At 38.7% G+C, this 15,632-nt stretch overlaps 1 protein-coding gene across 1 annotated transcript; it reads right to left on the bottom strand.

Annotated features, from left to right (window-relative positions):
* Nucleotides 1-1,565: 1,565 nt before the first annotated feature.
* On the bottom strand, nt 1,566-3,474 carry SMIM10L1 (small integral membrane protein 10 like 1). The gene has a single exon (XM_025402167.1). It carries the CDS (start codon nt 3,302-3,304, stop codon nt 3,098-3,100), a length of 207 nt encoding a protein of 68 aa, XP_025257952.1. The 5' UTR covers nt 3,305-3,474; the 3' UTR covers nt 1,566-3,097.
* Nucleotides 3,475-15,632: the final 12,158 nt, after the last annotated feature.

Genomic DNA, 15,632 nt, shown 5'->3' with positions numbered 1-15,632 from the left:
TTACATACATTGTTGCTATGTTCACTATTTTCCTTTTATAGCTAAAATAAACTGTAACACATCATTTCCCTTTTTTTTTGTCAGCCATATTTCTTAAGTTTTGTATTTACTGATAATAATTATGCCACCTATGTCTCTTTTTCATGCTTGAGGGATCTCTGGAACAATCAACGTGCATGATGGTCTGAAAAAACCCAATTTATGGGCAATAAAGTGACTCATCTTATTATTAGGGACAAATATATCTGTTTCCTTTATTGTCTGCTGACTATGTAGGGCATACCAACCAAATTGCCATTCATCTATCCATCCAACAATATTTACTAGCTATTCCGCACTGGGCAATGCTCTAGGCTTGGGGATAGAACAGTGAACAAACAAAATCCTTGGCCTAATGGATATTACCTGGAAGTGTGCCAGGAAGAATAAACTCACTTGTGAATTACAACAATAACTGGTTTATTCAGGTCAAAATCTTGTTTTGAGATTTTGAGTCTCCTGAGAATTTCACTGAATTGCAACATGTAGGAGGCAAAGTATACCTCAAGAATTAAGACCAATTGTGAATAAATGATAAACCACAGAGCTTACATTTACCTCCTTATATGCATATTTATGTAAATTATATATGCATATTTACATTTATGTAAATTACATATTTACATTACATAAATATGTAATTTTTACATATTTAAAATGTAAAAATGTATATATATACATTAGGAGGTAAATGTAAGCTGTAACTGTATACATAGTATGTAAGTGGTAACTACATATACAGTTACTACATTTATATATGTGTATGTACATATATGTATATATACAATGCACACACATACTGTTACTACAGGGTGTAAAATTGAATAGGATATATTGTCTTCCCTCAAAGAGTTGCCAATTATGTTGGAGGATATAATAAATACAAAGTCTGTTTCTTCGGTTTAACAAATGACTGATGTGAGGAAAAAAGTTGTAGGAACATGTTCACATAGTCACCCAAATGGAGCATCCTACTCTGTCACCATTTCAGGATTAAGACTAGACAGTCTTTTGTGTTACAAATTGGGACGTTAGTGCTCTGGGAAACAGTGATGTTCACCATTCTAAATCCCTTGGTATTACTATTTCATTTATTAAACTACACTTCTGATATTTTAGATTAAAATGTTTTGGCTTATCGCAGTCTAGGAAATCTGTCTTGATATATAAAACAGATAGCTGATGCACAATTAGGGAAAAATAGGGTAACCTATGAAAATGGCCTTATGGATTAAAAGAAGTGAGCTCCTGTATGGTCAGTGGAATCCAGGAAAAATTTAATGGAAAAAGTGCCATCTAAGCTTAGCTTTAAAACAGAGTATCCTCAGGTAGAAAAGGCATAAAGGAGAATATGCCCAAGTGGAGTTTGGCTGGAGACAAAGAATAAAGACTAGAAAGAACAATTACCCAAGGCCGGACCTGGTGTTGGAGGGAGCAAGATACTTACTACTTAAAGACAGAACAACTAACTGTTCGCTGGGCACAATGAGTGGAATATAGAACACTGCATCTAGTTTAAAACTTTACCTTCTTAGTGGTTTATTATTTTTTCTGAAAAAACATGTGTATACTACTTTTACCGCACTTTTCTATATCAGATCTTGATTTAAAACTTTACCACTCTTAGTGGTTTATTATTACAGTTTTTTTTTTTTTTAAATCTGGAAAAAACATGTGTATACTACTATTCCTGCACTTTTCTATATCAGATCTTGATTGGCTCACCACCATTACACACACACATCTCTCTTCTCTTCCATCCTCCCGGTTGTAGAATCATTTGTTGTAAAATCAGTATTCAGTATTCACATAATTATGACAGACTTTACATGACTAGTATTGTTCATAGTTGAGGTACACAGTGTAGTTTTTAAATTTTTATTTTTCTCAGGGTTCAAAATTACATGTTCTGTTTTCTTAATTTTGAAAAATATGCAATCACTAATTTATCCCCACTCTATGGAAAAATGAAAGCTCTCTAGGCTGTATTCAAATACACCAGATACTCTATCAATTTTTATTTTTTGATATATTCTACCTGAGCGCTCCATCTTTAGGCATTTCCTGTTTTCATACTGTTCTCCCCTACCACTCTCCCTAATATATTACCGTTTTAGAAACTTTATGGCTACCCTGTAATAAAAGTCTTTCCCCACTCAACAACAGACAGTACCTTTCAAATTTCGACTTTATAAGGACAGAACCACCATTCCATTTATTTCCGCCGCCCTCCTTCAACATTCCCACCTGTATTTCCGGCTCTCTTTTTAAAATATGGCAAATAACATTTGCATTCCACTTCGTAACCATAATTATGTACTTAAACAATAAAAACCATAACAACATTTGTATTTTACGATTATTTAAATGTTATTCACTGAACAGCCAAGCTTTGTGCTACTATGGGATTTCCTTTTCTGCGGTTCCAAGCCTCGATCCACGACGTCCTGCCACAGGAGCACTGCAATAGAGCCCATTTTCTCACACTCTCGCCATTAGTTCAAAAGCTTGCAGCATTTTGTCTGGTACTTGGAGGATGCTTTTCCTGTACAGTTTTGCTTTTTTTCACTGAAAGTTTCTGATTATTATTATTTTCTCTTGTGGAATGAAGAAGTATGTACCTTCTATATCACAATCTTAATACCTTCAGCTCTTACTCATTCAAATCTTGCTTACAATCCAGTCCAGTACTCACGGTTTACTGATTTGCTTTTTCCTGAAAATTTTAGCCGTCTGTTTTGTTTTGAAATAATGCAACCTCTGCGCTTTGTCACGTCCTGAAATTCGTCAGGTGTTTTAGGATGCACACTTTCTTAGATCTTTTCGAGGGTCTTAACTGCAGTTCTGTTTCCGGAATCGCGTATTTTCTTTCTAGGAACTGTAGGCTCTCGGCGGCCCCCAGAGGAGCTCTGCTTGTAGCGAAGAAAGAGGCCGCGAACAGCGCCTGAGCACTAACGCGAGACTGTGGGGCTCGCCATTCGCTGCTCCGCCGCGCCGCAAGGGACCCTGGGAGTAGGCCATTATGCTAGCCCCTGAGGCCGTTAGCTTAGTCACGACTCTAAATGTGTACCTGCAATCGGATGTTGAGGATCACCGAGCCCGCGACGTAGAAGTACGGGAAGTTCATGCGCAGCTGCCAGGCCAGCTCGAAGAAGGCGAGCAGGGTGCGGGAGAGCCCCTTGCAGAAGACGCCGTACGAGGTGGGGGCCGCGGCGGGGCTTGAGGCCCTGACGGCCAAGGAAGGCTGAGCCGCCGGGGGAGCCATGGGCCAGGTGTCGCCGCCCGCCCAGCGTCTGTACCGAGGGTTGCCGCAGGGCCCACGGACCCCCTAGCAACGGCTGGGACCGGCGGGACGGTGGGCAAAGCGGCCCCCAGGCTCACACCCAAGCTTGCCGCTGCCGCTGCTGGGTCCGGTGCGGCGCGTCGCCCCTGGCGCCGCTGGGGCTCCGCCCCTTCCTGTCTGCTTCTCACTTTTGGCATTTACCATTTAGAGCTCAACTGGTGGTTGATCTGGAATAGGATGTGTTATATAGCATGTACGAACAACCGTGCAGATATTTCCACTTTAAAATGAAAAAAACTAAGCGAGATGTAACTTGCTTTAGGGCACAAAATTTGTAAAGTCCAAAGCTAGATTACAACTTTAGTTTGTCTGCTGTGTTCTGTGGGATGTTAGCCAAGAATCTTACCCTTTTGATTTAATAACATTAATATTAGGGCAAGATTATTCCTAAGCCAGTAAAGGCACAAGGTCTCTGTATTCATAATATACCATAGGCATAAAGGATCACAATCTTAGTCTTTGGATTTTTCTATGTATTAGGAATATTTAAATTGCAAGTGACAGAAATGATAAACATTCAAGCAAAAAACTAGTAGACACGCGTATATACACACGGACATACATACAAAATCATATTCCCGTCTATGTAAACCCTTAAAAAGTTCAGATTAGCTATGGAAGCTTCAACTATTTCTGCATGGAGATGCATCTGTGAAACCCGTGGGTAGGCTGTAAGGGCTAGAATACTACTCTGTACTTCCAAACTCTTAATACCGTTAGGGTAACTGCACAGTGAATCTCTAATAGCCACAATACTTTTGCTATTTAAATGACGCACATTTCATTACCTTCACTTATCTCCCATTTTAACTAGACAGCCTTGTATGTTTTAATCTTAACACGTCTTCATTCATGGATTATTCAAATGTGTGATTTCTGATCATGACCTTAAGATTACAGTCTTGTTCTGAAAAGCATTGTTCAGATACCACACATCGCACCGTGCACTGCATGTCTAGCAGCTATTCAAAGCACAAGTTCAGTACCCTAGAGTACCTCTGTTTCTATATAGTCTACTGATGATATGACTGGTAGAAATAACATGCCATTGAGAAATTTATAAAAATTAATTTTGTTTTCCCAGCCAGTATTTCTTCTTTTGCTACTTTGCTGTACCAATACCACTACCTGGAGATAGTACTTACAGGAATTACTTATGACAACTTCTAAAATACTGGTATACAGACTGAAGGGCAATGTAAAATAAATGATCCATTCCGAGAACTGGGAGAAGTTATGTAATTTCAGTTCACAAATATAATTTACTCACTTTGAAAATTGAAAGACTAATACATAGAGCCATTCAGGGTCACAGGAGTCGTTATGTTCCTGGATTTTTCATTTCCAAATATGTAAAGCTATGTGGACTCATTCTCTCTTCTATTCCTCTTTTGTGCCACCCTTTATGCCCTACTTGCTCCAGCTCTGGATAACTCCATGAAAACTTTGTCTTCCACCCTGAGACCGTGGGGAAAATAGCAGCCACCCACTGATAACATGGCCAGATTGAGGTGCTATTCTAATGGGAAGGGAATAGGCAAAGAACAGTCACAAAGCTCCAAATCCTACTCCTTAATGCTCTAGAGCTGAAGAAAGATTTCCTTCTTTCCTCCTGAGAGTGGGATAGGACCAATAATGTAGATGGTCATAGTTTTTATCTGCCCCATGATGTTTTAGATTTGAATGCCTAATCCACATTTCTTGCTAGTAGGCACATATGAACAGTCTGTCAACAATAACACATCTTAAGCCATTTCTCTGGGTGGTATTTCATTGACTCTTAATTGGCCTTCCTTTCCTAATCTTTTTTCATTTTCCTATTTTTGATGTTATATTCCAGTTTTGATACTTTATAATTTCTTGTTTAGCTTGGTGATCTTTTGGCAAAGTTTTAAGGTAGGCTTCAGTGGGTCTGCAAAGTACCATATTGTCAAACTCTCAATTCCCTTTTTGAGAATTTGCCAAGGTAAGTTCTCTCTTATATAAGAAATGCATTCAGAATGCAAGGATGGGATTCATAGGATCCAAGCCTAAAGGCAAGAGAAAAATTGCATATCAGTGAAAGAGTCTGTCCCACATTTGCATGCTAACAAAATGAGTTACCTTTCAATCATCACACAGAAACTGTCTGAGATTTAGAAGAAACTTTTTTTTTTTTTTTTTTTTTTTGAGACGGAGTCTCGCTCTGTCGCCCAGGCTGGAGTGCAGTGGCCGGATCTCAGCTCACTGCAAGCTCCGCCTCCCGGGTTCACGCCATTCTCCTGCCTCAGCCTCCAGAGTAGCTGGGACTACAGGCGCCCGCCACCTCGCCCGGCTAGTTTTTTGTATTTTTTAGTAGAGACGGGGTTTCACCGGGTTAGCCAGGATGGTCTCGATCTCCTGACCTTGTGATCCGCCCGTCTCGGCCTCCCAAAGTGCTGGGATTACAGGCTTGAGCCACCGCGCCCGGCCTTAGAAGAAACTTTTACACAGATTCAGTACAACGCTGAAAGGAGAACAAATTGTATCGATGATACCAATGATTAGGTTCCCTAGCAACACTGGGCAATTTCTGGATCAAGACTGTATAATCAAGCATCAGATGTGTTATACTGAAGCAGACAAACAGTTACAACATGAGAGATTAAGATTTTTCTCTGTGTATTCTAGTTATAAGGAAGAATATTTTGCTGAGGGTGATATTAGGAGAATTCATGATTAGAATATTTGGAAATGGCTTGATTGTACAGATTAACTGCATTGACTGCCTTAGGCATTGTAAGATTCCTTTAACTGACTTTTCATAAGTTTAGCCATCTCCAGAATTTATCAGCTGTGTTTAATACTGCTTAATATTTTTGTACTTACGTTCACACCACACCATTAACTTGTGCTAATACCAAACTAGAAAAAAAGTACAATTTCCTTTTGGACACTGATCAATACTCAACCCTCTGGTTTGCTATCTGCCTGATAATTTTTGGAGGTGGGGGCGATTCAAGATAGCTAATTTTTTCTCAGCCATTTTTCCTCTGGATAAAATGTAGAATTAATTATGTGAATATTATGATTCTGATGGAGTCCGTGGTTTATTAACTTTCCATTGGGATATAAATGATTTTGGAGTCTGTAATCTTTCTTACTTTCTTTTTATCATGTACTATTTTTCAACTTTTGTATCAGATTCGATTCACTTTATGGTAAACAGCCTGCTGGGCATGATGCTTTTGCACATAGTAGCAACCTTCTGCCTTTCTGATCACTCTAATTCTGATTCTTGGGAAGAACAAGCTGAGTCAGACCTCTTATAATGCTGTGAAAGATTATATTATTGATGTGATGGGAAACCTTGGCTCCTTGAAAGTCTTGACGAAAACTGTTTTTTGTATTAGGAAAAAATAAAATAAAGTAGAAGCCCACATAAAAACTCTTTCATTTTTCTTTTCTTTTCTTTTTTTCTTTTTTTTTTTTGCTATGGCTTTAATATATGCATAGAGTTTGGCATCATTGTAATTCTCACCAGAACATACTCAGAGCTAAACATATACTCTTATTTCCATATCTCAAGCAAGACTTTTCTTTTTCCTCCCCCACCTGTCTTTTAAACAATGAGACACACTTAATAATTGCCAGATTATTAAGATCTATTGTATTCTTCATTACAAGGCCAGAGAGGTTGCATGAAAAATCACCTATACGTGAATCTGTTTTTTTAATTGAGACATTTGTAAACCATACATGTGGAAGAATATGATAGAGCATGCATTTATGCATGCATTTTGAAAAGCATCTTGAGAATTCTGCTTCCTTTTAGAAGGTAGAAAACCAAAAGAGAATGTTGCTTCTGCTCTAACAAGGGGAGTAAACTAGGTCGGCTACAAAGTCATAATTTATTTTGAGCTTGTTAGAACTGAAGTTACAAGGTGAGCAGGTAAACTGAATTTTAGCACTTTGGGAGGCCGAGGCGGGCAAATCATGAGGTCAGGAGATCTAGACTATCCTGGCTAACATGGTGAAACCCTGTCTCTATTAAAAATATGAAAAATTGCTGGGCATGGTGGCGGGCACCTGTAGTCCCAGCCACTCGGGAGGCTGAGGCAGGAGAATGGCGTGAACCCAGGAGGTGGAGCTTGCAGTGAGCCGAGATCCCACCACTGCATTCCAGCCTGGGCGACAGAGCAAGACTCCATCTCAAAAAAAAAAAAAAAAAGCCTTTGCAAATAGGAGACACAAATTGGTTCATCTGTGGCAGAACTCCAGAAGAGTTCTCTGGCATGTCGATAGGTAACAAGAAAATGGCTGAAATTTTAACCAGTTCTTACAAAGTTTGAGTGTAGTTTAATGTAACAGTTTAGAGTACCTGGGAGCCCCAGACACAGGAGTGATCAGTAATTGCCAGCTTTTTCTTGAGCTTCTACTGAATGCTTACTGGAAAGGTTGAGGACAGAGCAGGAAACCTGGGAAAGCTCCTTTATGGTACATGGTATAGGAGGTAGAATAATGGCTTTTCCAAAGATGTCTATGACTTAATCTTTGGAACTAGTTAATATGTTACATTATACGGCATGGGGACTTTGCAAATGTGATTATTGGTATGCACTCTGAGATGGGAGATTATCCTGTATTATTTAGGTGGGTTCAGTCTAATATCAGTCCTTAAAAACAGATTATTTCTTAACTAGGGTTAGAGAGATGCAACACTTCTGACTTTGAAGATGAAGGAGGCCCCAAACTAAGGTCTGCAGGTAATTTCTAGAAGCTGGGAATGGCAAGGAAATGGATTCCTCCCTAGAGCCTCCAGAAAGCAATGCAGCCTTGCTGACACCTGGAGTTTAGCTTAGTAAGACATATATCAGACTTTGATCTACAGAACTGTTAAGATAATTTTGTAGCATTTAAGCCACTAAATTTATGATACTTTGTTTCAGCAGCAGTGCAAATCTAAAACAAATGGGAACAAAGTCTTCTTAAGTTTTAAGGAGGAGTAATAGAAACTGGAGAAGCCCATTTACACTGGAACCTGCCTGAGTAAAAGGTGGTTGTTGGCCAGTGCTAGGGGACAGGCAAGAAAACTACACATGTTCTGGATCTTTATTAAGCAAAACCTGCCTGCTGCTGAGTGAGGGGCAGGGCATCCACTGTAGCTTGGCCCCTACTCTGATATTGGGCAATAGCTGATTGGCACCAGGGATGGGGTAAGAAACCTCCCTGCACTCCTGGGTCTGCATTGATACTTGTTAGAGATCTGTTGCCACAGGGGAAGTCCAGGAAACTCACTTGCTCTGGACTGCATGCTGGCTAAATGGAAAGGATCTGCCACTGAGGGAGGGCAGAAAACCCACCAACCCTGGACTCTGCATGAACACCAGGAAAAAGCCATTTGCTGCAGGAAGGGGGCAGTTAATCTGATGATATCAAGACCCTCCAGTGATATAAGACATTGATTGACTGACACTCAGGGAGGGCCAGGAAGGTTGCCTGCCTTGGACTCCCATGCTGACCCCAGGGGAAATCCATCTATTGCCACTGGAGGAAGGGAAGAAAACCAGCTTTCAACCAGGATCCTGCACTAGTTTTAGGCAGTTTTTCTTGTTGTGGGAATGGTAGGAGCATTAAAAAGGCCCCACATTGGAGGCAAAGGAACGTAGACGGGCAGTAGCTAGAGAAGAACGAAGAGCTCCTGTTGCCCCACCATGAAGTTTTCTCTGATTGACAAGCAATGCCACTCTACTGGGAGAGGGACATGAATGTAGAAAGAGCCTTCTCTACAGTCCATGTGTGGACTCTTGAAGCTGAGCACAAACACTGAGAACCCCTTTGGCACTCCAGTCTTCCCCAAAACACAAGTTACTGGCATTCCACCACTGGAGCCATTTGAATCTAAATACAGAAAAACTACAGATTGGATTGGATTGTGTATATATCTGTATCTATATCTATATATCTGTGTGTGTGTGTGTGTATATATATATATAATGGAATACTATGCAACCATAAAAATGCATGCATTAACAGCATTTGCAGCGACCTGGATGAGATTGGAGACTATTATTCTGAGAGATGTAACTCAGGAATGGAAAACCAAACATTGTATGTTCTCATTGATATGTGAGAGATAAGCTGTGAGGACGCAAAGGCATAAGAGTGATACAATGGACTTTGGGGACTTGAGGGGAAGTGTAGGAGGGGGCAAGGGATAAAAAACTATATATATGGTGCAGTGTATACTGCTTGGGTGATGGGTGCACCAATCTCACAAATCATTACTAAAGAACTTATGTAACCAAATGCCACCTGCAGCCAATAACTTAGGGAAACAACAACAACAACAACAACAACAACAAAAAACACTGCAGAAATGTAAGAGTGCTATTTGGGTCAAAAGACCATTTAAAGCCTTCCTGTCTGCCAGATGTAACTGTTGTGATCTTGGACAAACTATTTAAATCCTCCAGTTTGCACTTTTTAAAAATAAAATGTACTTCTAGCTCTAGTAAATGATGTTTTAAGAAGCAAATAGGATATCCATGATGCAAATACCTTGTAATATATGAGTACTAATCCAGAAAAATATTGATCAGTATTAGTGCAATTATCCAAATAATAATTATCCAAGTAAAAATAATATATTCCCTTTAAATTTCAATTACTGAGATTACATTGTCAAGTCTTCCCGATTTGTAAATTATCTGCAAAGGTAGAGTTGAGTTATTGGTGCTTTTTATTTATTTCTTCTTTTGGTACTGAAGTGAATGATGGTGCTGATCATGAAGACGATACTGAATTTCCATCTCTAGTTTCAGTTTTCTACTACAATTTTAATTCTTAGATAGCTCTTAGAAACTCCTGCTTGGCAATTTTCATGTTTTCTTAATATACATTTTAGACTAGGATAGAAGGTGACAGAATGAAAGAGAATCTTTCTCTATTTGCTTCTAAGCAAACTAAATATAATCCTTTCACTCATAATAGAACATGGAAAAATCATAGCAGGGATTACTATAAAAGAAGGTATATCCACATCTGTTGAGAAGGAAATTACAAACTAAGACATTTTTAATGGACTGAAATGGTTTTCACAATATTAACTGAGGACCAACCAGAAAGCAAGAGCTGATGTTTATTGAAGTGAATGCAAGTCACCATAAAAACAAAGAAGTACCACTAATAATTATTTCCAATCCATCAACTAATCAACAGTGGTATTTGAGACAGCAATTTTTCATTCAGGAGAAATGTCAAGTGCACAGGACAACATCGTTTTGCTTATCTTAGCTGTGGAACTCATAATAGGTATTTGGGTAAATGGATTGATTGGAATAGTGAACTACATTAACTGGGTAAGACACAGGGAAGTCAATGTCATTTACCTCATCCTCATCAGCTTATCTGTATCCAGAATATGTTTTTTTATTATGTTGCTAATTGATTCACTTTTACAAGTGCTCTCTTCCAATCGATATAGCATTGGTAAAATTAGAAAATTAATATTGTTTTGCATAGTAGCCAACCACTTAGCTGTCTGGCTTGACACCTGCCTCAGCATCTTCTATTTCCTGAAGATAGCTACATTTTTTTCATCCTCTTTTTCTTTGGTTGAAGTGTAGAATTAACAGAGTGGTTATTATTTTTTTTTCTGAGATCTTTGTTATCTTTCGTTATTAGTATCCCAGTGATAGACCACATAATTTCTGATGTTTTAAATAGAGAAACAAACAAGACTTGGAATTTCAAAGTGTATGAAGAGCAGACCATTATTTACTTAGTACTCATGAACACTGAGATCATAATTCCCATAACTATTTCGATAGCATAATTTATTTGGTTACTTCTTTCTCTTTGGAGACATAGCAAGAGGATGAGGTTCTATATCACAGTGTCCCAAGATCCCAGCGCTGAAGCTCATGTAAAAGCCGTGAGAATGGTGACCTCTTTCTTGTTTCTCTTTTTGATTTATATCATCTCAATTCATATAGTAGTTTATGGTCACATATTGTCTGCTAGCCAGCTGATATTGAGGTTTAATAAGTAAATAGTATCTTTCTATGTTTTAGGCCATTCATTTATCACAATTTCAGGAAACAGCAAGATAAAGCAAGCTTCTTTTAGGGTTTTGGGGCAACTGAAGAGCTTTCTAAGAGGCAGAAAAACTCATAAAAAGTGACACTCTGATAGATAATACAGGAAAGCAACTATGTGAAAATTTATTCGTGTATTCTCCCATTGGACTTTCTTGTATTTTAAAACAAATTCCTGGAAAATAATCTTTCCTATATGTCTAGAAATAAATATAGACATATTTATAATTTGTAATATATTATAATTTCACCTTTTTATAATAAAATCAGATGCATTTTAAATGTGCTAAATGACACTTGAAAGTATAGACCAATTGTATTATTTAAAAAGAATAATTCACCAGCTCTACTTACACTTACTGCTATTTTCAGAAAACTTTGCTCCTATGTGGGAAAAACATAAAATGTAGGGGAACCCTTGGGGGTGGGAAATACTGACTGAGGATCAATTGGCAAAATTTCCCAACTAGAAATTTTAATTAAACAAAATTAAAAATAATGAAATAATTTTAGTTTTTTCCATTCTTCCCTCTTTTCTCCCTTCTTTCTTTCTGTTCTTTTGCTAGAGGCAAAATTTGCGTGGCAGGCTGTAACACCTATTGTTTTTAAGTTACTCTCTTACAGTCCATTATTTTTATTTTTCCGGTTTCCCTTCACAAAGCATTAATGAAGTATTTTTGTCAACTTCAGTACTTGCAGTTACAATGAAGTACTCTTTTACCTTGACCTAGAGAATACGAAAAGGGATCAACACTGTCGTTGAAGTAATATGGGTGGATATAGTTATATTAGCGAGAGAAATAAAAATGGAAGATATAACTTCTAGATTCAAATCAAGGCTACCTGGTGGCCATTCTATCAGGAAATATTTTAAAGGTGTTATTTAAATGTACCTTATTTCATAAATTTAACTGACCATCTCAGGAAACGCTTTGTGCAACCATTTACATCTATTGAATGTAGGTTTGTGGCAAAACAAAAATAGCATGATATTCGTATTTACTTGATTAAGCTTTTGACATTGTAGGGAAGTTTAAAATTTTCCTAGAAGGTTCAGGAATTTGAGTCTATAGAGTAAACTGTTAATAGACAGATTAATAGACAAAAAGGCATACGAATTTTACTGTGTGCAAACCTGTGTAAGGGAGTCATACAAAATGTAAAAACTCAAAGAAATGATGAGATGGTTGGTGCTTTTATACCATTTTGAGGTTATATAAAAACAGGTACTCAAGAAAGACAAAACAGATTATGGTGGCAGGACAGGCTGTGGGAGGGAGAGAAGAGGAAAGGCCTGGTTAGCAAAGGCTATCTTGTTACAAATATGAAATCTCAAAGGCAGCAGCCCTCAGAAAGAACAGATGGTAGTGAGTGGTACGTATTTCTGTCATGCCTTTAAAGGTGTTAGACCGTCCATTAATCTTTCCTAGATACAGACAAGGAAGGTGGTGGGGTATGCTTTCAGAGAAAGCCTGTTTGCCTCTGTTGTTTCCTTCACTTTATTTCGTCTACAGATGCATATCTCCTTCCTAAAGGTCAACTTTTCAGCTCTTCTTGTATTTTCAGCCCTCTTGAATAATCATCTTAAAATATGCCAAATAAATATATATTGGGGTTGAATAGTTTGGTTTCTTTCAACATTATGAAAAGAAAAAAACAACTTTTGTCTGAGATGTGTGAGTCCTTTTTAATTATCAGGTCCAGAGAAACGTTAAAATGAGGCAGCAATTATATCCTACTCCCCACTTTTGAGCTATGTATTCATCTCTTGAAATTGATTGCTATTGCCATCAGAAGTTATAAATTAGCCTAATGATGTTTCACTAGATACTATAACCCACACCCTATAGCTTAACAATGAATAGCCAATCACTACCGAATGTTATTTTTGTAAATCGATGAGAATTTCTGACAAACAACTTTGTATCAGCTTCTGGGACACTGTCCTCACTTTGGTTCAAGCAAGCTCTTTAAATTATGTATTGTGCCTAGGTCGGGCGGGGTGGCTCATGCCTGTAATCCCGGCACTTTGGGAGTCTGAGGCAGGCAGGTCAGGAGATTGAGACCATCCTGGCCAACATGATGAAACCCCGTCTCTACTAAAAATACAAAAATTATCCAGGTGTAGTGGTGTGCACCTGTAGTCCCAGTTATTCGGGAGGCTGAGATAGGAGAATCGCTTGAACTTGGGAGGTGGAGGTTGCAGTGAGCCAAGATCATGCCATTGCACTCCAGCCTGGGTGACAGAGCAAGACTCTGTCTCAAACAAACAAACAAAATTATATATTGTGCCTCAACCTTGTACCGTGAGTAGCATTCAAAGCAACCTACCCTGACCATCACCATTTAGCATTCTTCCTGACTCTGCATCTGGCCAGCTCCCAACCCCTTGTATTCTTCTGATTCTGAAACTGTTGGATGTAAAGTGGTGGGTCCTACTGAAAATTTAAACTTATCTCACTCCTTGACTGGAGGTCTAGATTTTGCTTGAGCTGTTGTTTCAAACCGTCCCTCACTAGAATGAAGGTGTTTTGTTTGTTTATTTGTTTGTTTTTGTCTTTAACCTGTGGGTAAGAGATTTGGGTTATAGAAAAAAACTGCCTTTTCAAATTTTGTGTCAGGATCAGAGATTCAGGTGAAGGCCAGGCAAAGAGCTCTGCACAGACCTTTTGCTTTTTGTCTTTAACTTGTGGGTAAGAGATTTGGGTTATAGAAAAAAAACTGCCTTTTCAAATTCTGTCTCAGGATCAGAGGTTCAGGTTAAGGTCAGGCAAGGAGCACAGACCTTTGCTTTTACTGCCCTGTCTTATGGCATTAAGGTTTGGATCAAGGTATTGGCAATTTGGCGCTATTGATCTCATTTTACATAGCAGGCTTTAAAAATTGCAGCTGCTTTCCTGTTGTTTGAAATTTGGGATTGATTTTCCATTTGTTACCAACTCCATTTTGTTAAATACCAGCTGGTTATATATACAACTCATATGGAGTATCTTCTTGTAGATATCTAGGAAAGTAGACCCGCCTAACCCAGGATGATTGTAAACAGGAATTGTAACCACTCAGTGAGTTCTTCTTGCCCACTTCTTAGACAGGGCTGATATATCAAGGCAGGGGAATTGCGATAGAGAAAGAGTTTAATTCATGCAGAGTGGGCTATATGGGAGACTGGAGGTTTTTTATGACTCACGTCAATCTCCTAAAAAATCTGGGGATTTGGGTTTTAAAGATAATTTGGCAGGGGTTTGGGCAGTGGGAGTGCTGATTTGTCAGTTTGGAGATGAAATCATAAGGAGTCAAAGTTGCCGTCTTGCACTGAGCCATTTTCTGAGTGGGGACCACAAGACCAGATGAGCTAGTTTGTTGATCTGGGTGGCGCCAGCTGATTCATTGTGTGCAAGGTCTGCAAAATATCTCAAGCACTTATCTTAGGTTTAACTATAAGGATATTATCCCAATGAGCAATTTGGGGAGGTTTAGAATGTTGTAGTCTCCAGTTGCATAACTTCTAAACCATAAGTTCCAATCTTGTAGGTAATTTGTTAGTCCTGCAAAGGCAGTCTAGTCCCCAGGTAGGAAGGGGGTTTGTTGTGGGAAAGGGCTGTTCATCTTTGTTTCAAAGTTAATCTACAAACTAAGTTCCTCCCAAAGTTAGTTTGGGGTATGGCCAGGAATGAACAAGAACAGGTTGGAGGTTAGAAGCGAGATGGAGTCAGTCAGATCGGATCTTTTCATTGTCATAATTTTCTTGTTATAAATTTTGCAAAGGCAGGTTCACAGTGGCCAAAATGGGGATCTTTAGAAATGCCTATAATAATTTATTTGCATGCACAGTTAGAAAAATCTGGTATTAGAACCAGATTAGTGGAATAGGATACTTACTTACAGTGGCACCTAAGAAGCTTCAAAAAGAAATTCTGAGAAAAATTGCCCCCATTTGGGAGGTAAACAAAAGGACATCTGAAAATTTCTGAGGTGAAAAATATTTCAGAGGCTTTCTCCCTTTTGTCTCCTACTCTGCTTCCCCTTCTCCTACTTTTGCACCTGCGTACTATTTTTTTTTTTTTTTATCAGAACCCTTTTGTGATTTGCCTTTTCTTTCATTACCACCATGTAAGAAAATTCTCCAGGCCTTTGACCCACTCCCTGAAACTCCTGTTGTAGCAGTCCTGGGGTCACTCTGAACCCTGTCTGGT

Source organism: Theropithecus gelada, chromosome 11, assembly GCF_003255815.1.
Source record: "Theropithecus gelada isolate Dixy chromosome 11, Tgel_1.0, whole genome shotgun sequence".
NCBI classification, from domain to species: domain Eukaryota; kingdom Metazoa; phylum Chordata; class Mammalia; order Primates; family Cercopithecidae; genus Theropithecus; species Theropithecus gelada.
Note: the sequence above shows the minus strand (reverse complement) of the source record. Positions and strands in the feature narration are given on the sequence as shown.

Excerpts from the sequence above, each read along its gene's own strand:
- SMIM10L1 (XM_025402167.1), bottom strand. The coding sequence starts at position 3,304 with ATGGCTCCCCCGGCGGCTCAGCCTTCCTTGGCCGTCAGGGCCTCAAGC.